The 26,561-nt window shown below is 32.3% G+C and overlaps 1 protein-coding gene and 1 pseudogene across 1 annotated transcript; one reads left to right on the top strand and one right to left on the bottom strand.

The window, feature by feature from the left end:
- Nucleotides 1–1,041: 1,041 nt before the first annotated feature.
- On the top strand, nucleotides 1,042–5,240 carry LOC132718774 (V-type proton ATPase subunit G 1-like). The gene is made up of 3 exons (XM_060702504.1): nucleotides 1,042–1,198; nucleotides 4,098–4,198; nucleotides 5,057–5,240. Exons 1-3 carry the CDS (start codon nucleotides 1,117–1,119, stop codon nucleotides 5,222–5,224), a joined length of 351 nt encoding a protein of 116 aa, XP_060558487.1. The 5' UTR covers nucleotides 1,042–1,116; the 3' UTR covers nucleotides 5,225–5,240.
- Nucleotides 5,241–8,053: 2,813 nt separating this feature from the next.
- Nucleotides 8,054–25,720, bottom strand: LOC132718769 (uncharacterized; annotated as a pseudogene).
- Nucleotides 25,721–26,561: the final 841 nt, after the last annotated feature.

The following is a 26,561-nucleotide window of genomic DNA, read 5'->3' as shown; positions in this document are numbered from 1 at the left end:
GAAAAATGCTGTCCATTGCCTATACACGTTTCCGGTTTGAAGATTTATAGCTTTTTCTTCATAAAAAATCTTTTAATTATGGATTGGCGTAGGATTTTCCCTATCTATATTTAAGGTTGGTGACTTCATTTGTATTTACCTGGGTTAACTGTTTAGGTTCATTGAATTTTTGTATTCCTACGCCGTCTATAAATATTCAACATTGCGCGTAATCTGCACAGTTTTTGTCAGACACGTTTAGTTACCAGTCGTTTCTTAGTTGTTCTTCAATTTCGTGACATCTTGTCTTTATGTCAGTATGTTAACATTTATTTGTTGGTCGCCTTGGCTTCACAAAAATAATTCTAAATAAACTTACAAGATATCTGTCTGATAAATTATCCTAAAATGTATAAAACATATTATGTCATAACATAAGTTCAGAACATTGATCAGACAATTATTGTCAAACGGAACGTTTTCCTGATATTTATCATGCCATTACTATGACAACTGCCTGATAAAGCCTGTCTGAGAACAGCAACCTTTCTCAGTCAGTGACTTGAGAACACTTTGTTCCTACGCCAGATCAGCACTGATGATGTTTATTGTTGGTATTGTTTAATTGACTTTGCTGAATATTTATGATAATACACAGTAAATAAATTGTTAAAGCAAATTGTACCAAAACTTGTGTTGTGTTATAAAAGTATTGGTAAAAACCCTCGGACTACTTTTTTGGCGTATAACCCTCTTGTGGTTACCGTACTTTCAGAAATTAGCGCCCCGAATTAAAAAAATAAGATGCAAAGTCATAATAGAGGCATGATAAAAAGAATAACAGGTTACTGTCTTTTGAGAAAGGGATTTCTCAGACTCGGCTAGATATGGTCCGGAAGGGGCTCGGCAAGCCTCGCCCCTTCCAGGACCATATCTAACCTCGTCTGAGAAACCCTTTCTCAAAAGACAGTAACCTGTTATTCTCTATGTATCCAGTACATTACATTTTTTCAAGGAAAATATTTAGGGGTATTCATCATTTTAAGCTTGCACTTGTTTCCGGTTATGGAATAGATGTGCCTTGCTACGTGACCTACTTTTCACCCTCACATGACACTTCCGGGTTATTAGTGAAAGATGGCAAGTCAAACTACTGGGATTCAACAGCTTTTAGCTGCCGAGAAACGTGCCGCTGATAAAGTTGCTGAAGCAAGAAAGCGTAAGTAGTTTTGTGACGAGACGACATTTTCAAATCGAACCTTACTTAGTTAAATACGGGTTTTGACAGGTTGACAGTTGATAAACAAAGTTCTATTATTATGCTGTTATGATCAGATGATAATGAAGCATGTTTCGACCCATGATTCACGAATTTTTATTCTGTTTCCTGTGTGGCTACATTACTCTCTATAATAGTTGATTAATGTCAGTTATTTTATGCGAACACTTTTTAATTGAAAGTCTAATTTCCTTTGGCTATGAAATAATTCCAAATCCAAAATTTACATTCTAATGAACAATAATATACTGGCATGCGAGCAGTTCCCGTACAGAAGCAGTACCCGTATTTTTCATTTCAACGCTTGATTCTTACTTGCATTCTTCAAAAATTCATTTCAAATCAAGCAGATACATAAACGAGACAAAATCTAAGTGTCCGTTTGGCAGTTCGTATATAAAGTCTCATTTTAAATCACTTTCACCTGTGCGTCGTCAAAACGTGACCTTGTTTTCTCTGGGGGATTCCGTCCTTGCGCGCATGCGCAAAAATACTTACACGTGAGGCTTGTTAAAGGGTTTTCCACTAATACCACCTGTTTACAAATAAGTAGGCAATGTGATGTAAACTTGTTTAATTATCAGAATGTTGACCAATATTACTATATATAATAATTTCATGGCTTTGATGCTTTGATGCGTAAAATATCATGCATACAAGCATGCTATTGCATGTGAATGCGTTGGGGTAATGGTACCGGGTAATTGATACCCGCGTTTAGTCTACGCTCTATTTCCTGAATTACATCTATTTATCTCTTAGATAATGGTCTGTTCAACAATTGTAAATGAAAAATAGGTCCGATATAATAAAATTGTATAATTATAATGGGTTAGATTTTATGTACGGGAACTACTTCTCTTCATACAAAATAATGGATAATTTCGGTACCCCATATGAGGCCTCATAAGTAAGGGTTATTCTATGTTTAGAACATCATGGAATTTCCATCATTTGTGTGACGAGCTGAATATTGATGTGTAACATTCTAATTGTGGTGAGTGAGCGTAATAAAAAATAATGTTTAAGTAACTGTGATTTTTGTACGGGAACTGCTCGCATGCCAGTACAGCTGTTAAATGGTTTAAACAATTGATGCCATGAAAAATGATCAATGCTTATTTTCATAATACATGTAATGGTATCAAAATATAATTTACAGAAAATTTAAATACCAAGCTTATCAGTCATTCTGCTGTCAATATAACACCAACAGAAGACAAATTAACATATTAGAAGTTTTTATTTGCGATATATTATTATATATACCTTGAAATAAGTTAAGCACACCCAGATTTTTGTCTCAATTTTGACATGACTAACTACAACTGAAATTTTGAATTGAAAGGGGCAATGGTATGAACCACCTGTAGTCAACCTGCAGCAACTGGAACAAGCTCTGAGCCAAGAATGACAAAATTTACCTCAAAATCGCATTTAATACGCCTTACTGGTAGTATGAGAAGGGTTGAGGCTATCATCCTGGCACATGACGGTTACACACATTATTAAAATTTTGGGAACACAATGTCATTTTAGGTGTCATAATCATCATCATTTACCAAAAATATCCACCAGTAAATGTTTTGAAAACGCTCCAACACCATACTTATAAACACTTACATTTTTTGGTAAAAACCAACACATTTGCTGATCCTTCAATAATTTAGTTAAGAATAAACTTAACTCATGACATGACTGGTTTATGATTGCTAAATTGGTATCACTACTAATCAAATTGCTATTTCTTAGCTCAATTAGGTCGTCATCTCATGACAGTGCTTTCAATGATCACAACCAATTTCAAATTTCCGGGGTGTGCTTAAGTAATAGATATACCATTGCTGCGTTGACGATTTCTGGGTTTGCGTAAATTAAACCATATTCACGTGACCTTTCTTATGCCTTGACCTCACGATCTTAATTTGCATAGCAGAAATGACGTAAAATGAGCTGTCAATCAAAATAACATGAAGCGTAACTGTTTTAACCTATTGCTCCGCCCAGAAAAACTGAAAATTATACCATAGTCTGGGTATGGTATAATTTATAGTTATTGGAAATTATACTTGGAAGCATTTTTTCCGGGGTGTGCTTAACTTAACCTATAGCTCTTCAGCGCTTCTTATGTAAAATTCTTCCAAGTATAATTTCCAATAACCATAAATTATACCATACCCAGACTATGGTATAATTTCAGTTTTTCTAGGCGGAGCAATAGGTTAAAACAGTAGCGTCATGTTATTTTGATTGACAGCTCAATTTACGTCATTTCTGCTATGCAAATTAAGATCGAAGGAGTAAGTGTTTCTGGGCGGAGCTATAGGTTAAAACAGATACACCATTGGTGCGTTGGCGATTTCTGGGTTTGCGTAAATTATACCATAATCACGTGACCTTTCTTATGCAACCTCAAGAGACGAACACTCGACTTCGTCTCGTGAGGTCAAGGCATAAGAAAGGTCACATAATCACGTGACCTTTCTTATGCAACCTCACGAGACGAACACTCGACTTCGTCTCGTGAGGTCAAGGCATAAGAAAGGTCACGTGATTATGGTATAATTTACGCAAACCCAGAAATCGTCAACGCAGCAATGGTATATCTATTACTTCTTGCTAAAACTATTTTACTTTATTGATGATTTGATCACTTGATAAATTGTAATGCTAAAAGAAAATGGTAAGCTCCAACATTGAGTAGTATTACATTTGCCTACGTTTATCAGCATATGACTGAATCTGAATCTTTTGCAAACTTTATTGTTTAACAACAAAGGACTGAATGACTAATTCTTTTTGCAAATTTTAAAGACACCAGACATGTTATATATTACAGGTAAAGGACGTAGGTTGAAGCAGGCTAAAGAAGAGGCCCAGGCTGAAATAGAAGCTTACAGAAATAAAAGGGAGAGTGATTATAAAAGATATGAACAAAGTGTATGTATAAATTCTGTTGTTTTCTTTTAGCTGCAAGATGTACACTGAACATACAATCTGACTAAAACCAGCTCTGAAATAACTGCTACAATCTATATATAAAACATAAGAAGATCTTAATTTGAGTCAGATTGGACTGAACGAAAGTTATAAACGCCCTGTGAATATTTTGGTTAATATGGAAATACCTTCAATTTAGGACCATTAAACCCCCAAACTGCTGTTATTTCCATTTCCCAAACTCTTTATTTTCATTTTTGAAACACTTTATTTTTGGTACTACCGGTTTCGGGTACTATATTAACACTTCTTCAGGTTGTTTATATTTTGTGTATTACAGTAACCTGTATGACAAATTATTTCACATTCAACACTACTTCTGCCGTTCTGGTCATAAGCACCTAATATACTTTTAAAATCCATTAATAAATGATCACTAAACTCATGTTTGCCCTTTTAAAGAAGAAAAAAAAATCTTCAGGCATAATGTGCCACTAAAATTAAACCATAGGTATGGGCCATGTTGTATTATACTGCATATAGAATTCCTGCCTCCTTGGGAAGACTAAGTATCACTAATGTGTAATTTAAAGTTGCAGCATGGCCGAGTGGTTAAAACATCAGACTAGTAATCTTACAATCGCTAGCCGCATGGGTTCAAACCCATCAGGGACAAGTCGTTGTTTCCTTGAGCAAGAAACTTTACACACATTGCTCAGTACTGGTTTGTTCCAGGAACGGATTCGAAAGTGTGTCTTGTAGGTTCCTCGAACAAAAATAAATCCTGTATAAACCAAACGTATATCGTGTTGTTGCTCAGTGCTGTTATTAATATGAGGAACTTTCCCTGTTTTGTAGGTTTTGGGATCTCGAGGTGACCGAGAGAAACAGATTGACAAAGATACTCAAGAAAGAATACGCACAATTGAACAGAATGTACAGAAACAAAAAAACCAAGCTCTACAGAGTCTTCTAGAAATGGTGTACGATATCAAACCGGAAATGCACATCAATCTTAGATTATAAAACAATAGTCTTTTTTTTTAAAATATTACTTAGGTCAGACCAATGGAATATGTGTATTCAAGAGTTATAGTGATAGAATTTGAGTGACTCGGGGGGGGGGGGAGGTTTAGCAAATTTTATGGAGTTTGAAATATTCAGGAAAACAAAATATGTCCTTTTTGTAGCAAACCTTAATTTTGAAACCTAAAAATATAAAAATCTTGTTTCTTAAAGTATATACATGTAGTAAGCTGAGGGGGTGGGGGTGAAAGAATATCAAATATCATGACATATACATTTTGTGATTGCTTATAGAAATGTAGGAGAATTTTTGGTCTACAAATGTCATTCAGAGAAATATCTGTGTTATTTGGATCAGTAGATGAAAGTTCAGTTCTATGGTATTCAAGCGTAAAAGTCTTGTTTGTTGTATTTAAGCAATTATTTGTTAACATTGTAAAAAAAGAAAAAATCACTTCAAGTATTGAAATGTGAATTCTTAAATGTTTTTTGATGCTAATATGCTATTACCTCTAAAAGAAAATACACAATATTTTTTTTTTTCTTCTTCACATTTGACCAAAAAAGTTTTCATTAATATGTACATATGTACAATGTAGCATGTTTCAAACAGCTCAATTTAAAGGTTAACTGTTATAGAACTTGCAGAAGGTAATACAGATCAAATTATACACAAATTGTTAACTAACCTAGTCAACTTTGTTTTATTTCATAAATTGATATGTTATGCATATATTGTTGTGTAAGAAAATGTAGTCTGTTAGAATTGTTTATATGTTATAACGGAGCTATTTTAAGGATATAGTCAAGTGCTCGCAAATTTTGTTCGAAACTAAATTGTGTTTTTAACTGAAGGTCTCAAAAGTTATACAAATGCTTACAGTTGTGAATTTAAAACTCCTTCTCAACAGGGAAATCCAAATTTATACAATGGTTTTTATAATGTAACATTCCATACATGCCATATGTTCGATGTATACTATACTGTAGCACATGTTGTGATTTAAATTGTGTAAATAAATAATATATAAACTTGTATTATTTCTAGACATTATAATTTGTTTGTAAACATATTTGAATCCTTACCCCCCTTAATATCTTAAATGGACTTGTTCATCTTACAATCTGGACGTAACCATTCATCATTTTAGGGAAAATTTCTAAGCATGCACTGACAGTGTAGACCCTGATCAGACGGCATGAATGTGCCAGTTGATTTTGGTCTAAACAGGGTGCATGTGTAAAATAAGTTGCTCCCAGCAGGGTTAATCCTATGACAAATATGTCTAATTAATACAAGAATCTTTCTCTATGATTATACGAGGGTTGTCTGAAAAATCCATATATTATTCTTTTTATGCCACCGCAGCATCTGCGATGAGGTGGCATATAGCGATTCACCTGTGTGTGTTTGTGTGTGTGTTTGTACGTGTTTTCTATAGATTATATAGTGAACTATAGCTTCCAGTCGTTCAAAGAATTTCATTCCATGCAGAAATTTGGTTGCCATGGCAACCAAAAGTAATTTTAAGAATAAATTTAAAAAATCTAGACCTCTACCAAGATTGTTCAAATTAAAGCCCTGGGGTCAAAATCAGCCCCGCCCCGGGGGTCATTAATTTTCACTGTATGTTCATATAGTAAAAACTTAAAATACCTTCTTGTCTGAAGGTTCAAGGCTTAGAGGTTTGATATTTGGTATGTGTTATCATGTATAGGTACTCTACCAAAGTTGTTCAAATTTTGCCTCTAGCGTAAAAATTAGCACTGCCCGGGGGTCATAGGTTTTCCTTACATGTATATAGTAAAAACTTTAAAAAAAATTCTTCTCGCAATTGACAAATGCTATAGGTAGATATTTTGCATAAAACATTGTGTAGTGAACCTCTAGCAAGATTGTTCAAATTATAGGCCTGGGGTCAAAATTGGCACAAAAGAGCACGTGCTTATGTTTGTGATACTGTTTGTGAGCAGTTGACCTAGCAATGAATGGAAAAGGCGTGGCTAAATGTTCCGCTACGAAAAACCGGAAAGGTCCATTTTCTAGCACTAACTTATGCAAACACTAAAAAATCAAGTACGATATGCAAGAATAGACTTACTATAGTTCGGGTTTTCCCAGCTAATCTGGAGGTATACAAACAAACTTTTACAGTTACAACTTCGAAAATAAGTGCAACAGGATGACCTATCTATTGTGACCTAGGTAGTGCACTGTGAAGTTAAAACTACATGTATAAAAGTTTGTATGCACAGGTTGGAAGAATGCACTTTTGCCGAATTCTGGTTAACTACTATTTAGGCTGCATTTCATATTTATTTTAAGCTTGATTGCCAAACAAAGCTCTTGCAACTTACATTAAACACTTTTGAGTCTGCTTCCTGGAACCAACCAGTACTGACGTCATTTGAAGACACATGGTTGTGACCAGATTAGGGCTTGAACCCACAATCTCAGGGTTGATAGGCAGACCAACACCTTAACCATTAGGCCACAGCTCCCCTTTAAGGCAGTCTTATGACGTATATATGACATTGATAGAAAGAATATTAATAAGATTGATTGAAACCAGAAATCATGTCATCACCTTAGTGCAGTAACCAGTTAACTCCCATTAAACTATTTAAGGAGTTAACTGGTTACTTCACTATGGCAACGATGTGCAGTTGTGACCTAAAGCAGGTATTGTGTCAGATATTCTAACAGCTTGGTTGTATAATGCAGATATATACACAAATCTTATATCAGACACTGTGTGAGTGATATGAATTTTATTTCACTGACAAAAACCACTAGTGAGTATTTCACTGGTTAGCATCAAATATTAAATGTTATATTTCAGACAAATAATTTTCATCAGTTAAAGATAAAACAAAATATTGATCACTTTTTCTATTTATATTTTTTTTTATGACATTACAATTACAATGTAATATACATTTATCTGAAAACAATATTGCAAATAAAAATTTATAAATGTATAAAAAAATCTTGAAAAAAAAATAAATATGTAAAACTTTTCATAAATATTTCATAACAAAAACTATAATTATTTGATAATTAATTTTAACAGAGAAAATATAAGCATTATCTAAATTAGTTTATTAGTAGATCTATATTGTATGTTCAAATACTGCAAAACCATTATTATCTGTGGGGCACTAATTTTCGTGGTTTTCGTGGATAGGTCAATCCAGGAATTTAAGAACTAATGACATTTTATTACATTTGCTGAACATTTTTTATATCCCCCCCCCCCCACAAAAAAAAAACAGACAAAAAATTCATGAATTTAAGAACCCATGCAGTCCTTTTGGACAAAACCACGAAATTTCATGACCACAAATTTAAGTGAATTTACAGTATAATGTACTTAATTAATATACAAAATACATGTTTCTGTAAGCGTTCATGGTCAATTCCTGTACTACAAACTCCAAATCAGTGTAAAATTATAAGCCATGCAATAAACACTGCAAAGACTTATTATTTATTTATTAAGATGCAAAATTTTTAATCTGTAATTTTGTTTTTACCTAAACAGATATATATGTTACTCCCTTATAATGAAGCTGTTCAATATTTAGACTCAGAATGCCAATTGATAAAGTAATAAGATACCAATAACCGTCACTAATAAATCACATATAATCACAAATCAGATGTTTGTTTTGGGTTTTTACGTCACAACGACACAGTATCGGTCGTATCGACATTCTAGCTTTACTGGTGGAGGAAGACCTCAGGTGCCCCTCTCTGCATTATTTCAGGCACGAACAGGCACCTGAGTAGAACCACCGACATTCCGTAAGCAAGCTGGATAGCTTCCTTACATGGAAGAATCCAAAGTTCCTGTCGGGATTCAAACCAACAGCGGTGAGGGGCAAATCAGATGTGAAGTGCTACATCATGTATATAATACACATAAGCTAAATACGTTTACATGTATTTCCTATGATTTTCCGCATGAGAAAGGTTAAAGTTAAAATATAAAGTCACTCCAAGAAAGGTTCAGTGACCGGAAGTCAATTAAGGAAGTAGGTGCTTGAAATCGCAAAATACAAATGTATTAGTACACATTGAGTTGAAAAACCTTTAAAATAATGGTAAATTGACTTCTTTTATCCACTGTGTAACAGTCACATTCTAACGAAAAAATAGTTGTCAGGTCATATATACCTCCCGTGTTACAAAATCAGACTGTGGCGAAATAAAACTGTTACATTTTGCGGACAATGTGTCATGCAAGACTAAAGTTTATATGAAATGACCATAGATTAACTTAAATATTAAGATGCATGTTACCCATATAGGAATATATAATACATGTGGTTATATCACATAAAAAACAATATTTGGTCAGAAATTATGTTATATAACAAATTTTTGTTAAATATAGTAAATGGTTATATAATCATATTTAAATGTTTAAAAAAAGGTTTATAAAGGAAATTGAAAAAGACTGTTATGAAATTTACGGGCTTCTGAAGTGAGCAGTGGAATAAGTATTAAAATTATTCTGAAACATGCATGCAAGATTGGAAGTCAGATTGTTCCTGGATTCTAATGGCAACCTATTACTGTTGTCTAATTATCTTGTAACATTAATAACATTTTATTATTTTAACTGTCACTTTTTATTTGAGAGACTTTTGAAATTCATTGATTAAAACACAAAAGACTTGGAGTAAAACATTGTCTGCAATCATAAATTTGTTAAACAGATATTGTTAGCGTAACAGGACGTAAAACTTACTTGAGGTCAGCTTATGATGTTAACTGAAAAATAACCTTTACTCAGCTTAAACCTAAAGTGATAAGAATTGCCACAGCAAAGAGGCTTGGCCAGCGTATTTATATTTGTGCAATCTCACCAGGCTCAATATTGTTAGTTGGCTGGCCTACTAGATCTCCCTAAAATTTTAAATGGTCAATTCTGCCCCATAAATAGAAGCTCAGGACAAGTCCATATAAGAAATTTCAGCAGGGTATAATTTGGTTAAAATGCTTTGAGTATGCTAGCATTAGTACATTTTGACTAACTTGCATGAGGTATGAATTTTCAAAAAAAGAGCTCTACATTAGTTATTACATCATTTGTATAATACACATTTTTTATTTGAATTTTCTTGTACAAATAATATTAACACATACTAAAAAATATCACAGACTTTAATTTTATAAAATGAAAATTTTAGAAGTAAAGAATATCAGTTAACGATTCTGTAAAGTTCAAAAGAAATTTATGGTACAAATAATGAAATAAAATTAAGACTTTTCCTATAATATATCATTTATAGAACCATTGTTGGATGTTTTCCTATACGACCATGACTAACAAACAGGTTGCCATCTAAGTGCTGCATTTTATGAGCACCTAACTGAGGCGGAGCTGACGTTGCCGTGGGAACAGGGGTCATCACAGGCAGTGGATAGAAAGCTTGGACTGTGTCCCTTCTTGCCTTCTGTTGAGCAACACGCGTTTTAGCCTCCAGCATACGATCATTTACTTCCTGTAGCATACGAGTATCGAGTGTAGCTCGAGCCATCGCAGATTCTGTTTGTCGCATGAGTTGCCGATGTTCCAAATATTTCTTTACCATGTCCTTCTGCTCCTGGTCCGTCGAACTAACGTTCTGAACAAAGTCGCTCTTATTCTGTAATTCATCTTCAACCTTGGCTTGTCGGTCATGCCTCATTAAAGCATTCGATACTGATGTATGCTGGTTACTAAACTCCGTTATAAATGTATAATCTTGTTTAAATGACTTCGTCAAATCGGCCGACTTATTTTTGAGTTCATGTCTCCTATCAAGATAGTTCAGTCGGTGCATTTCCCGTCTTTCTAATTGTTCTAATGTTTTGGCTCTCTCCAAATCCCGTTGTTTTAAAGCTGATGTTCTTTTCTCGTCATGATACATTTTTATCCTCTCCTTTGCGCGATCCCTTTCATCCCTCATGTTTAATATATGCTCCATCTTTGAAGCTGTTCTTTCCGCCTTTTCTCTATCTTTATAAGCTTGGTGGACGGCAAACAAACAAGACATGCCCATAGTCCCATGAGCTCGGGCGAAAATTCTCTGATCATTGTTCATCGGCTTTTTAGCAGGCTTGGCTCTTGGTGTTGGTACTTCTTGTTGCTTTCTATGATGCTCGATTTCAGCATCTCTAACAAGTCGCCCTGCCTCTTGTTTGGCTAAAATCATCTCGGTGGTTGGATCAAAGAAAATAAAATTTGGTCTGTATCCACGGAGACGGTATTCTGTAACTGGCAAATCCTCTGTTTCTTCTTCAGGGCGAGTATCAACTTCAGCATTCGGTGCAGAATCAACAACCGGTCCGAAGAACTGCTTAACACTCTTTACAATTCGCCTTTGTACTGTTTTATCTTTCTTTTTTCTACCTTTTTTCTTTACAGCTAATTCATTTCTCTCCGTGGAATCTTGAGGAAGGACGGTTTCTATAGCGATTTGTTCGGCCTCGTAAAGACTAGAAAATGTTCCAGACTGAAGCTTTGCCAGGTTTATAAGCAAGTTCTTGCGTTTCCGCGGAGATCCCTCACGATTCTCTGACAGACTGTCTGGATCGTACGCCATTCCCATCGGAGTTGGATACGGTTCTTGGTAACCCTGTCATATAAAAATTGACATTAGTTTTAAAGTAGCGATAATAATCTCTTTTTAAAATTATTGTTTGTCATAAAAATGTCTGAAGAACATGAAATTGAAATCAAAATTAATTTTTCATCATTAAATGCTTAAAGTACATCGTGCAATATAAACAATATCTTTAAAGTTTTATCATCTTTAAAGCTTCTTAATTTATTTTGGTTTTAAAATCATTAAATTTTTAATTTATTCATATAGATCTAGAACTATAACTATTTTTCATTTATATTTTTTATACAAATTCTTCACATTTTCATTCAGTTCTTTACATTTTCATTCAGTTGAAATAAATGTGAAAGTTTATTTTAAACAAGTTTCACCTCAACTTGTTCTCTTCTCTGATAAGATGTCGCCTCACTTGGAGCAGCAGAAGATTGTCTTTGAGGATCATAATCCGTTGTTCCCGCTTCAGATGGAATTGCTTCCTGTAATATATATATATATATGTTTGTGGAAAATATAAATACATTGTATATATAGATATAGAAAATATAAATGCATAATATATTATATAATTATAGATAATATCAATACATGTATATAGAAAATATAAATTTTATACAGTCATGTATATTGGAAAATGGAAAATGTAAATACACTTATATGGAAAATATAGATATAATGTATATAGAATATATAAATGTATGTATATGTAAAATATAAATACATGTATACATATAGAAAATATAAATGCATAATATATTATATATGGATAATATAATACATGTATATAGAAAATATAAATTTTACACATGTATACAGGAAAATGGAAAATGTAAATACATGTATATGGAAAATATAAATGCATGTACATAGAAATATAAATACATGTATATGGACAATATAAATACATGTGTATAAAAATTATAAATACATAAATATGAAAAATATAAACACATGTATATGGAAAATATATAAAATTCTTTCAGAACATTTGAAAATCAATGGTACAATTTTCCTGTTTCCAGACTGGATAAATATAGTTAAGCCTTCCTATGGTTGTAAAATTGTTGTCTGCTAAAAGAATCATCTGCTTAATCTTGAAATTTCATTTAAATACTAAAAGAAAGGGTAAATGTGTCATTATCAGCTTGAGAAAATATTGTCAGTTGTCTTAAGACCTTAACATGATATGAGCCGTGTCATGACAAAACCAACATAATGGGTTTGCGACCAGCATGGATCCAGACCAGCCTGCGTATCCGCGCAGTCTGATCAGGATCCATGCTGTTGGCTATCAGTTTCTCTACTTGTAATAGGGTTTGTAAGCGAACTGCATGGATCCTGATCAGACTGCGCGGATGCGCAGGCTGGTCTGGATCCATGCTGGTCGCAAACCCATTATGTTGGTTTTGTCGTGCTGCGGCTCATATGCAATTAATCTTAAAAAGACTTGTTAATTAAGTCCTTACCTCACCTTCTCACCAAATATCTTAAACAGAATTTGTTAATCTTTCAATATGTACTAAACCATTTTGTTATTTCAGGGAAAATTCCAATTATAAGACTTATAATTGTAATTTAGTACTGACTAAAAGTAGTGATAGAACAATAAACAGTGCATAGTTGTGTTGAGTGATTTGGGTCTACACTGGTATTATGGGTTAAATATGCCATCTGCTTTGTACAAGAATGTCTGTCATGTACTTAGTGTTTTGTCTGGTACTTAAGTGACTGCAAACTTTCTAATAATTTAAAGATTCTCTAGACACCCTAAAGTTAAAGGCAGGATAGTATCTGAAAAAACACAAAAAACAACAACACTTTACCTGTTGACCTGAATCTGGTACTGGGGAAGAACTAGGCGGAGGCGGAACTATATCTGAGGGAACTATAGGCAGTGTTGTCCCACCAGCCGATTTTACTTTTGGTACTCTTCTTTGTGAACCATATCTAAAACAAATCAATATATTGTACATGTAAAATTATGTTACAGAAAAAAAAAATTCAAGGCGAAATTTGATTACAGTAACACGGTATTTAGTTCAAAAGTGTTAAAATACTTTAAAAAATTGCGGATCTTTCAAACATGTTAAACATTTTTATTTTTCTAAATAGTTTTAAACCAAGCAGTAAATAAACCCCATAAAAGCATGTTTATGTGGGACATGTAAGAATAAAATATCAAGCATAACCATTGGACCGTTTTTATGTATTATATAATAAACTTGAGTAAATTACTTAAATGCAAAAAAGTAAAACGCTTCATATTGTTCCCATACTAAAGAGACAGGACAGCTAGATGCATTTATAACTTGACGTATTATGCACAGCATAAAAACTGAATGCTTAAAAAGTCAAGATATGTGATGTCAATAAACCAAAATAATGATGTCATGGATATTATGTCTCAGCTCAACGTAGTTAAAGATCCTGTATATTGTAATTCTTAAAGGTTGTTACATTGTTACACTTAAGTGAAATTTTACATACATAATTATGCGTCTAAAACAATTTTCAAACATCGAAGATTTACGTAAAATATGTATTGAAATAAATTTCTAATTACCTCCCTTTATTAACATGAAATGTCAATTCGGTAATATCTTTACAAATGATGCTTTTGAGAACTTACAATTTTGATATTGAGCTTGATCTCCATTTGAGCATTAGTATTTATAATATAAAATCATAAAAAATTGAGTTACAGGATCTCTTAACAATTTTGTCAATTCTCTTTTCTGTAAGCAATATTATATATAATGGAAATACAAGTAGATATTACTTGCATTGCAGACTACATAATAATTTATGCAATAATGTTATGGGCCTTCGTTAAAATATTTCAATGTATTTGAACTATGTTCTACATTATTCTCTAAAGACTTTAAAATATTTCATCGTACTAGTGTGAACCGTGCAATTTATAAAGATGCACACAAAAATGATACAAATTTCGTTCATAATGCAGACGACAATATGCCCTCATGTGACTTAGACTGAGTAACAAGTAAATATGTATTTTGCAAACCTTTTCCTGGAGAGGAAACCTCTCATATGTCTCTGGACTATCAGGACTGGGGAGTGGTGGGCAAGAATTTTGTTGATACGGCATTCTATAGTGTGCATAAGCTTTAACTCTTCTTCAAATGTATAGTGCTGAAATTTAATAAAAATAATTTTATTCTAATATATACTGCAAAATCATTATCATTCGTGGGGAACTCATTTTTGTGGTTTTTGTGGATAAGTCAATCTACGAATTAAAGATCATTTCATTTCATTTGCTGTAACATATTATCTTCCATTGCATTATTTACAATTTTACTTTTTGGAGAAATAAACAGTCCAAGAATTTGAAAGAACCCACTTAAATGTCCTTTGTGACAAATTACCACGAAATTTCAAGCCCTCGAAATTAAGTGTATTTACAGTAATCAAAATATTGCTCAAAATCATTATACCTATATTAAAACATATGGAATTTTAAGCTAATTCTTCAAGCCTTACTTATGATGCTGACTTTGTGAAATGGTCTTGTCCAACTTTGAATTAGGAATGTTCCATTAGCAAATTTAGGGGATGAAATATCAAAATTAAGCAGCTAAACAGTATAGAATCAGCCCAATTTTCATGAAAGTGCAGCAGGGCTTTTTTGCACAGTTTGAAAAAGCAGTCTTGCCTTTAATTTTTGGGGAAAATTACATGGTATATTTGCAAAAGGGGAAGAAAAAACTTGATATTTTTTAAATTTAAGGGGAAACTTTACTGCATGATTTTAAAGATTTTTCTTTGGGGAAGCAGCCCTATAACAGCCCCTGCTAAAGAAGGGAAAAACACCTGTGCAGATTCATACTGGACCCTATATTGTACTCACATAGCTTAAGGTGTTAATGATTATTATTGTTCAGCTAGCATTCAAAGAAGTGTAATTTAAATGTAATTAAGAAACCCTGGAGTTATGATGAGAAAATGTCTCATACAAAGATTTCATTTTTCACTTGATTTCCAAACTTGTTTGTAATTCATACACTTCATGGGTACTCATTAAGATTTAAATACTTTCAATTCATATATATTTCAAGTCAACAAGTTTATATTGGAGAAGTAAATTGAAATCTAAAAGGAAGTGCGACTTAACTCATTAAATCTTAAAAGTTCATTGAGATAAAGGTACAAATATTAATGCCTCAGAAATGAAAATATTTTTCCTTCTTTAAAAAGTTACTTATATTATTTATAGTGTATAAATAATGGTGCTTAGTGCATTTTAGATGCTTGTCACCTGAAGAATGTTAAGTTATTTATTATGAAAATAGCAAAATGTAAATAAACCCGTAATTTTTTTCTTCCATTTTAACAAAATACCAAACCACTGTACTTCTACTAATAACAAAAAAGCAACAGATTAGAAAAAGATTGTTCAGGTATATGACCAATGAGTAACTAATTTTCAAAACTAAAACAGGAAATCAAAAATAAAAATTAAAGATTTTGAGAAATAAAGATAAAAGCATTTCTGAGGCATAATGGGCCTTTAACTATGAATAGTTTGGTTTTTTTAAATCCCCAAAAGCAAACACTTTGATAAAGACAAGTAATAGAAAAAGCATCGAAACACTCGGCTATCTGATTTGTACAAGGGGGCGCAGCCCCCGAGTATTAATCAAATTGCCGAGTGTTTTGATGTTATTTCTCTTTTGTATCAATTATTAGTCAAACATAAAAACACGTTCCCTGTTGTCACAATATGAAATCCCGGCAAAAAGGAACCAATGAACGAACATCTGAATATGATATTTCTGTCGCTTTCCCTTTCTTACAGTGCCATCACAATAATGTAAACCCCAGCAAAAATGAGCCAATCAATGGGCATGCTCTTGAGTGCGGGTAACTTAATACCCGCACTCCAGTTACCGCACTGTGCATGTATATGTATATGATTTAACTCTGACACATTTTCAACAGAAAGGTCTCCAAACTATGATACAAATCATAGATATAGTTTAAACAAGGTTTATAGTCTGCTTGAACACTCAGAACAAGGTATAATCTTACATCAGGTGTATGATGGTAAAGCATGACCCGGAAGTCCTGGTGTTTTGCTGCAAATATTGCCTCCAAACATGGCATCCTCAATAATCTCTTCATCTGATATAACATAGTTATCTAGTGCCTGAAATATAAAACATTTATTTAGTCATATAGAGCCTGAAGTATTACATATATACTATATATATACTATAGTATAGTATGTATATATATATATAAGTCGAAAAAGGGGCATAATTATGCAAAAAAGCAAATCAGAGTTATGGGACTTGTGCCAATCATGTAAGATAATCACAGAGAACAAGTGTGTGAACTTTCAATCCATTCCCTTCAGTTAAGTTAAAGAGATACCAGCTTACACGCAAAAACTTAACCAAAAATTTCTGGGACTTATGTCAATCATGTTAGATAATCACAAAGAACAAGTGTGTGAAGTTTCAATCCATTCCCTTCACTGGTTATGGAGATACCAGCTTACAGTCGCAAAAAATTAACCAAGGATTTCTAATTCAAAAAAGGGGCATAATTATGCAAAAAAGCAAATCAAAGTTATGGGACTTGTGCCAATCAAGTAAGATAATAACAGAGAACAAGTGTGTGAAGTTTCAATCCATTCCCTTCAGTTGTTATGGAGATACCAGCTTAAACGTAAAAACTTAACCAAGAATTTCTAAGTCGAAAAAGGGGCATAATTATGCAAAAAAGCATTTAAGCGCCTTGTCCGGTTACAGATTAACACAGTATACCATTAATACTCATTGTGAACACTGGAATAATAATTCTTTAGATTTAAAAGAAGTGACGTATTCAACGAACTGATGTCCTTAACAAACAATTATGTTGACGTATTTATCATTTGATCGATATAAACTGGAAACCCTTTAGGTCTATCTCCTATGTGATAATAGTTCAACCTCGGTTGGCTCGAGCTACCGGTCTCTCGAACAAATTTGCACAGACCCTCCGAGTTCGAGCAAACGAAGTTTGACTGTAGTTTGATTTTTGAATGACGATGTATTCTGATCTACTCTGATTACGGTCGGAAGATATCCTTATTAGGTGATTCAACCGAGACATCTTTTTTCATAAAATTGGTCCAACTACAGACCATTCTATTGGAAAGACCCTCGTCTCACTCATAAAATGTCATCTAGACCCTGAAATATTACACATACTAAGTTATTTAGTTATTTAGTGCCTGAAATAGTAAACATACACATGTATGTATGTACCATTTAGTTATCTTTATTTAGTATATATGAAATATCAAACTAAATATGATTGAGTTATCTTGTTCCTGAAAATAATGACACAGTCACATAATTTAGATATCTAGTGTCTGAAATATTATGCATAAGATTTTCTATATCTATTGCCTAAAATATTTGCAACAGAATTATTTGCAAGATTTTATGATGTTGAACCAATGTCTTACAAAAAGATATGATAAAAATCTAGTGAATTTACAGTTAAATTAGCAATTCTTCAATTTTATTATGGGCTAGAAACATTCCACTATTTAAATAGCCTCTCTAACAAAAATGCTTTCAACAACTACTCTTAAAGTTATATCAAATAAATATACATCAGTTTTATGATATATTAAACTATATAGATTTACCTCACACAGTTTATGATATTTTGAACTGCATAGATAAAAAAAACAAAAACTTGATAAAATAGAATTAGAAATCGAAAGCATAATATCGCTTAATGTGCAAAAAATATAACCATGAGCTCACTAAGTTTTTACTGCACTTAAAATTCCCCAAACTTTATAAACATAAAAATGTAATATATTAAAAACCTCCATACTTCATAAACATAAAATATGTAATATATTAAGCTTATTGGTTTTATTGACTGACTTTAAAAAAAACTGACTGTATAAAGCCATATTGACTCAGTCTACCCGTACATTTTATTCAACAGGTTCAATAAATCTTATCCTAAAATAACAGTACAGTTGAGTTCACACTAAAGGTTACACAAAGTGCACTAGGAGTGCACTAGATGTGCACTACTAGTACACTACAAAGTGCACTAGTAGTGCACTACTAGTGCACTTCATAAGTGCACTTTGTAGTGCACCAGACCTATTATATGTATTAAGCAGTTACCTACTATTTCAATGAATAACAATTTGACTTTTACAAAAAGATAGAAAAATATAGATATCTGTATAATAGTTTTTCATAATAAATTTGATGTTGTGAATATTGGATTTTGTAAAATTTGGCATAAAATATTAGAACAATAATTGTTCAAAGTACTGATTTTGTACTTTATAACTTAATTTAATGTAAGTCAATATTTTATTTATTTAACATGCACAATATTATAAATCCAGGAAAAAAAACATAAATTTTGATTTTCTTTACACTGTGAAGCACTTTGAAGAATATCCTTGTTTGCATTATTTAATGACATGAATATAGTAAAATAATTTTTATGCAGTCAATTATTGCTTTAAATGTTTTTTCTTGTTTTTTTTTTTGTTTTTTTTTTATCATTCTAAAAATCCGTCATGTACCGGTATATTTAAATTTAAATTAAGAAATTTCCTGTATAAAAGTATTTTGTAATAAACACAATGTATTTATGGATTCTTTTTTTAAAGATCCTGTATGTTTTGTGACTGATATTGTTACTGTGTGTATACCACACTTGCAAAAGATTATATATGTATATAATTATGCAAATATAACAATTTTCAAACATCAAAGAATATGTAAAATGTGTACTGCAAATATTTGTGCACATTATATTTAATCAATTATTTATATGCACTCATTTCTTATTGAAAAAAAATGTGACTTACAATTTATAGAAAATAAATTTCTAATTACCTCCCTTTATTTGCATAAAATGTTAAATTGGGTTATATCTTTATAAATAATGCTTATTGGAACTGACAATATTGACAAATGTTAATTTAAGCATCATATTTATCAAATAAAACCATGAAAACAAGAGGGCCGGCCCTGAGGTCACTCACCTGTATAAAGCCCCCCCCACCCCACCCATAAGAAGATGTTTCATGCTAAACATCTAAGCTCTAGCTCATTGGGCTTTTTAAAAGAAGATTTTTTTAAGTTTTTACTATACACATATAGTTAAAAACAATGACACCCCTGAAGCGGGGCCAGTTTTGACCCCAGGGCTTTTATTTGAACAAACTTTGGAGACACTTACTAGAAGATGTTTCATGCTTAATATCTAAACTCTAGCTATTTGGGTTTTTTCAAAGAAGATTTTAAGTTTTTGCTATACACAGATAAGGAAAATCAATGACCCCCGGGGCGGGGCCAATTTTGACCCCAGGGCTTTTATTTGAACAAACTTGGTAGACACCTATTACAACATGTTTGATGCTAAATATCTTAGCTCTAGCTCTTTGAGTTCTTTAAAAGAAGATTTTTTTAAGTTTTTACTATATGCATATAGGGAAAATCAATGACCCCCTGGGGCGGGGCCAATTTTGACCCCAGGGCTTTTATTTGAACAAACTTGGTAGACAACCATAAGAAGATGTTTCATGCTAAAGATCTAAGCTCTAGCTCATTGGGCTTTTTAAAAGAAGATTTTTTAAAGTTTTTACTATACACATATAGTTAAAAACAATGACACCCCTGGGGCAGGGCCAGTTTTGACCCCAGGACTTTTATTTGAACAAACTTTGAAGGCACTTACTAGAAGATGTTTCATGCTTAATATCTAAACTCTAGCTATTTGGGTTTTTACAAAGAAGATTTTAAGTTTTTGCTATACACATATAAGGAAAATCAATGACCCCCGGGGCGGGGCCAATTTTGACCCCAGGGCTTTTATTTGAACAAACTTTGTAGACACTCACTAAAAGATGTTTCATGCTTAATATCTAAACTCTAGCTATTTGGGTTTTTTCAAAGAAGATTTTTTAAGTTTTTGCAATACACATATAAGGAAAATCAATGACCCCAGGGCGGGGCAAATTTTGACCCCAAGGCTTTTATTTGAACAAACTTGGTAGACACCTATTAGAACATGTTTGATAGTAAATATCTTAGCTCTAGCTCTTTGAGTTCTTTAAAAGAAGACTTTTTAAGTTTTTACTATACATGTATGCATATAGGGAAAATCAATGACCCCCTGGGGCGGGGCCAATTTTGACCCCAGGGCTTTTATTTGAACAAACTTTGTAGACACTCATTAGAACATGTTTCATGCTAAATTTCTTAGCTCTAGCTCTTTGGGTTCTTTAAAAGAAGATTTTTTAAGTTTTTACTATATGCATAAAGGGAAAATCAATGACCCCTTTGGCGGGGCCAATTTTGACCCCAGGGCTTTTATTTGAACAAACTTGGTAGACACTCACTAGAAGATGTTTCATGCCAAATATCTAAGCTCTAGCTCTTAGGGTTTTTTAAAAGAAGATATTTAAAGTTTTTTCTTTCGGTTGCCATGGCAACCAGAGTTCTGCATGGAATTAAATTCTTTGAACAATTTTTAAAGGTGACCACCAAAGGAACATTCCTGTGAAGTTTGGATGAAATTGGCCTAGTGGTTTATGAGGAGATGTCATTTAAAGTAAAAGTTTATGGACAACGGACGACAGACGGACGCCGGACGAAAAGCGATCACAAAAGCTCACCCTGTCACTTTGTGACAGGTGAGCTAAAAATGTGTTACAGGATCTTTAATACAAATGTACGGACAAAAAGATTACCGGTAATATGTATCTCATTATTATCATTTTACAGTGTATTTCAAAATTGTTAGCAAATTTAACTTAATTAGTTTGGTCTTAAAGGGACTCCACTGAGGTTTATAAGCCTTAAGAAACATAACATTTGAATTTCTTACATAAATGAGCTGGGGTACTTTAAACAGATAGTAAAGAAATTTACTTTGAAATGAATGAAAATCGTATTTTATGCTTTTCTAAGATAATAATAGCCCGATTTGAGTGAAAAGCGTTTAAACGGTCATTTTTTTACAATTTGAATAATTATTCCAGAAAAACGAAGTGCACAAATGATCTGAAATTTTGCATGAAGATTTAAGTGGTCTATTAAACCTACATGAAATGGTACAGTTCTCTGGAAAAAATATTTTCAGTCCGAATGGCTATCATGTCATAAAAACCTCAGTGGAGTCCCTTTAACAGTGTTAATAATTATATTTAACAATGATTGATGAGAATTTCAATTTAAAATTCAATTAAAAAAACAAAAAACTTTAGAAACCACTGATAAGTAGACTATTTTTGAACAAGAAATGTTTCATAAATAACTCTTTCTAAAAGTCATATATTTTTCAATAATTCTGTCGAGAGTTGGAAATTTTATACAATATGTCATACATTGCAAACTCTGCAGAGCAGTCTGTGACAAAGCAATAACCTCTTTACAAAAACAGTATTATTTCTTCCTAAAGTAAGACTTCACAATAAATTTCACCTCCTTAGAGCAACGCCTCTCTAGAACAAATCAACCAATATACATTTGTATTTTGTCTCCCAAAAGTTGTTGCACTGCAGAGGTTTCACTGACTATATCAAATAACTTATTCATACTCACTTTTAAAGACCAGACGCTGTTCACCACATGATGTCGGTAGTTACGTTTCAAACTAAGCGGAGTATCGTACATTGTGAGCACATTAAGGTTCGGACAAGTTGCGAGATTCTGTAAATTCTCATATTTTCCTAGAGGGTTGTCGTGAAGATGGAGAAATCGTAAACTTCGTAGCCCTGACCAGAACGTAATTCCAGGTAAATCTGACAGCTGCAATTTATAATAGACTGTGAAGATATAATAAAAGAAAATATTATGGCAAAAAGAAACTAAAAGATCGAAATACGAAGAAACAATATTTTTTGTCATTCAATTTTGCAGTGTTCATTTTAACTTTTAAATTTGCCAGTAAAAAAATGAGAGCAGGCCATCCTGTATGATTTTAAGGCAAATATAACTACAGTGATCATAATTTGGGCAGAAGAAGATGGAAATACTTGTCTGCAGTAGCCAACAATTTTGCTGACTATTTGACTCATTAACAGAGAGCACTCAGGTTTTCTTTAAAGTTTTTATTTATTATTCCGACACTGACATGTAACACAGAAATGGTACATGTAGGGAATTAATAATTTTATTTTACCATCATAATTATCATTTATCCAACAGTTTGAAAAAGAATCCAAATAATTTAAATGCATTAAAATGTTTCAGTGTTTAATCAAAAGAGAACAAGAAATTTAAGGAATGATAATCTTTGCTAAATTGAGGCTAAATAGCAGGGGTGTTTTTTTTTCAGAAGGAGCCAGGGTCAAGCCTCTGATGCCCTTAGTATTGTTTGCAAAAGAGGGGAAAAAAATGCATGATTGTCAGGAATTTTCCGTGGCGAAAGTTACATAAATAACCCCTGCTATTAGATGGAGAAAAAGCCATTGCAAGGATCTATACTTTTTTAGAAAAGATTATATATACAAATCAAAAATGTTTAAGCCCAACGGCATCTGTCTATTCGCCAATTAGAATAAATAAAATTCATACAAAGCTTGAAAGTGAGTGAGCTTTCCATGCACAGAGCATAACTATCACCCCTTATCATTGACATTATCATAATACTTAACATTTAAATTCCTTTATTTTATCTCTAATTACAATAATCAGTATCATCATTGTATGTTATATAAGTGTTACAAAAATTAAAAAAGTAAAAAAAACATCACGGATATAAGAAATCAAGACAATCTGTCACTTTTCTATATAAATATGTAGTGTAATGTCCATATGGGTCTTTGACACAAAGTTTTCACTACAACATAACTAACCTTTAAAGCAGCACACTTCAAGATTCATTCAATCTAGTTTTCATGAAAATTTTAAAATGTATTTAAAAGTAAAATATTGTGAAATAACTAAAAGGAAGCAATTTTAGACATTTATCCAAACAGCACTTACAGTTCATGTTAATAAATTACCATATGAGGTAAAAATACTAATACGTACAGCCTTATTGCATTAGTAGGCCCTAACGCAGTAGAAATTATATGGTTATAAACTTACAGTTCATGTTAATAAATTACCATATGAGGTAAAAATACTAATAAATTATAGCCTTCACTGCATTAGTGGGCCCTTAATGCAGTAGAAATTATATGATTATAAATGTAACTGAAAAATCAATCATTTATGGCACATTAATATATCATGTAAATTATTACTTGATGCTTGGACCTTTTTATTTTTTCTAAAATCTTAGTACATTTTTCTCAGGTTTGGTTTTATTGAAATATTTTGGCAAACAGCTTTAAACCTGGAATAACTTGTGCATTATACTACTGTTGGTTTAACTTGTAATACATCTTGATTAAACCGCAAATTAAATATTAGACAGTACTAAAACTGGAAGCTGGACATGTCCTCAAGACTTGAGACATTCATTTAAGAAATTCAGGACTTAATACACAAATGAAGAATTTATATATTCATAATTTTGTATTGTAACCATTTTAAGTAAATAATAAAATCAGACCTATACCTGATTGCTATGCACATCCAACTTGATGAGCTGTCTACAGGGTGCCAAGCCATCTATTTTTGTCAGAAAGTTATTATTTAAGATACATATCCTAAGGTTTATACAGTAACTTAAGTCTCCAATTTTCCTCAGATGTACACCACATAGCCTAACAAATCTCAACTGTGAAATATCTTTAACACTACTCCGCCCGTCAAGTTTTCCGCAATGCTGTAAAAGAAAATCTTGTGACGCAGTTTTCAGGAGACCCTGATTTTCTGCCTGCCGAATAGTCTCTTCTTCACGTTGTTTGTAATATTTGTCGAGATTTCCGATATTCGTACCCCCTTGACGTTCGTGCGAGCGCGGATTTTTTTCCAATCCGGGTTTTTATGACCATTTTTTTTAAATTTCTTTCTTAATCTATAAATATCCTTTTTTCACACTGAAATAAAAGTAAACCATAAAAATTTTAAATTTAAACAATTCCAGTTTCCTTTTTAAAATTTCCAAATTTAAATTAACTTTGAAAAAAAGACAGAAACTTTCAAGATTTTAACTTAAACCCTGAAGAGAGTCACTGTTTCAGAATGCCCTAAAATTTTGTTTAACTTTTCTTTCATCATGCACCATTAAAGCATTATGAATGACAAACTAAATTTAAAACATTAAAGTAAATACTGCACACACAGACTACCAATTTAAGACTGTCAAGACGAAAAAACTCCAGGCTTTATTTAAAAATTTAAAGTATCGAATCATCTTTAAAAAAAAACAATCTACAAGTGGCTAAATATTTTAAATCTAATCTGAAAGCTTAGTCAATTACTATGTAAGAAGATAAAATTGTCTTTTCTGTAACAACAAATTGTCAATAGTGGCAATTTATAAAATCATTCATTGATTAACTACCTTTAGAGTAGATAAAACACATACTGTACAGTCATGGTCGTCTGTTAAATAAATGCCTACATATTTTATCAGTCCATCTTTACCATTACAAAGCGAAATACCTCCAATATTTATTCATGCTTAATTAAAATTTTCATAATAAGTCATTTTTAGCTTCATCATTATGAACAATTTTATATTATAATAGATTGAAATCATTATGTAAATGAAATTTTTACTAAATTTTAATCAAGTGTATATATGTTTTTTTCTATAATGAAAATGAATAACATGAAAAAGCAGCATGGCCATTTTAATCACAATGGTTAACACGGCAGACTGAGTAATTTTAGGGCTGCTGGCTGAAGGAGTTTAAACCCCATCAGGGGCTGAAGCCAAATTTGATCAGTTAATACCTTGACTCATAAGTACTGGCATAATTGCATTTACTCAAATTGTATTTTATTGACTTTAAATATATTATAATTATAATATTAAAGTATTTCTTTCTGAAATTTTCTCTGTCATAAAACTTTAACAGTACAGTTTTTTTTAATTATTAGACTACTTTAAGCTTGGTAAGCCTTTGAATTAAAGACACAGCAAGAAGACCTTGTTTTATTTTCAATCATAAATGAAAAATTTATTTTTTGATGTAGTCCAGTATATAGTGATGTGCCCTTTAGTGCAATAATTTAAGAATTAGCAATTGCATGAACAAGGACTCATCTGTAAAGGTTACTTAAAGGGTAGTTATTTTCTCATAATAAAAGAGTTTTAATTAAAAATGATTTTTTTTGTGTGCAGTAAGTTAACAATAGGCACTAAGGTGTGATTGAAAAATTTAGATCCACCACTATTCATAGCTCATAAATTTTTGAGCTGCGCCATGACAAAACCAGCATAGTGCGTTTGTTACCAGCATGGATCAGACCAGCCTGCGCATCCATGCAGTCTGATCAGAATCAGTATGCTGTTCGCTATCAGTTTCTCTACTTGTTATAGGATTCGATAGCTAATAGCATGGATCTTGATCAGACATGTGTGGATATGCAGGCTGGTCTAGATCCATGCTGGTTGCAAACCCACAGTGTGGTTTTAGTCATGGCATGGCTCATTTGTATTTGAATCAACTCTCTGGTTTAATTATTCCAAAAATTAATCAAACCAACTTTCTGTAAATCTAGCACTTTAAGTGTAGCAGAATCCAATTTACAAATTTTTTTTTTTCTTATTTCATTTTTTTGAAAAAAAAAACCCCCCTTTCCTTTTCAATATA

Source organism: Ruditapes philippinarum, unplaced genomic scaffold (assembly GCF_026571515.1).
Source record: "Ruditapes philippinarum isolate M1 unplaced genomic scaffold, ASM2657151v2 ctg4186_1_1_1_1, whole genome shotgun sequence".
Lineage (NCBI taxonomy): Eukaryota > Metazoa > Mollusca > Bivalvia > Venerida > Veneridae > Ruditapes > Ruditapes philippinarum.
The sequence above is the reverse complement of the archived record's forward strand: the minus strand, read 5'-3'. Positions and strand labels throughout refer to the sequence as shown.

Bases quoted from the DNA above. Each gene is read 5' to 3' on its own strand.
- LOC132718774 (XM_060702504.1), top strand. From the start codon at position 1,117: ATGGCAAGTCAAACTACTGGGATTCAACAGCTTTTAGCTGCCGAGAAA. The intron at 1,199-4,097 runs GTAAGTAGTTTT...TATATATTACAG, and splicing joins AGTTGCTGAAGCAAGAAAGC to GTAAAGGACGTAGGTTGAAG. The intron at 4,199-5,056 runs GTATGTATAAAT...CCTGTTTTGTAG, and splicing joins ATAAAAGATATGAACAAAGT to GTTTTGGGATCTCGAGGTGA.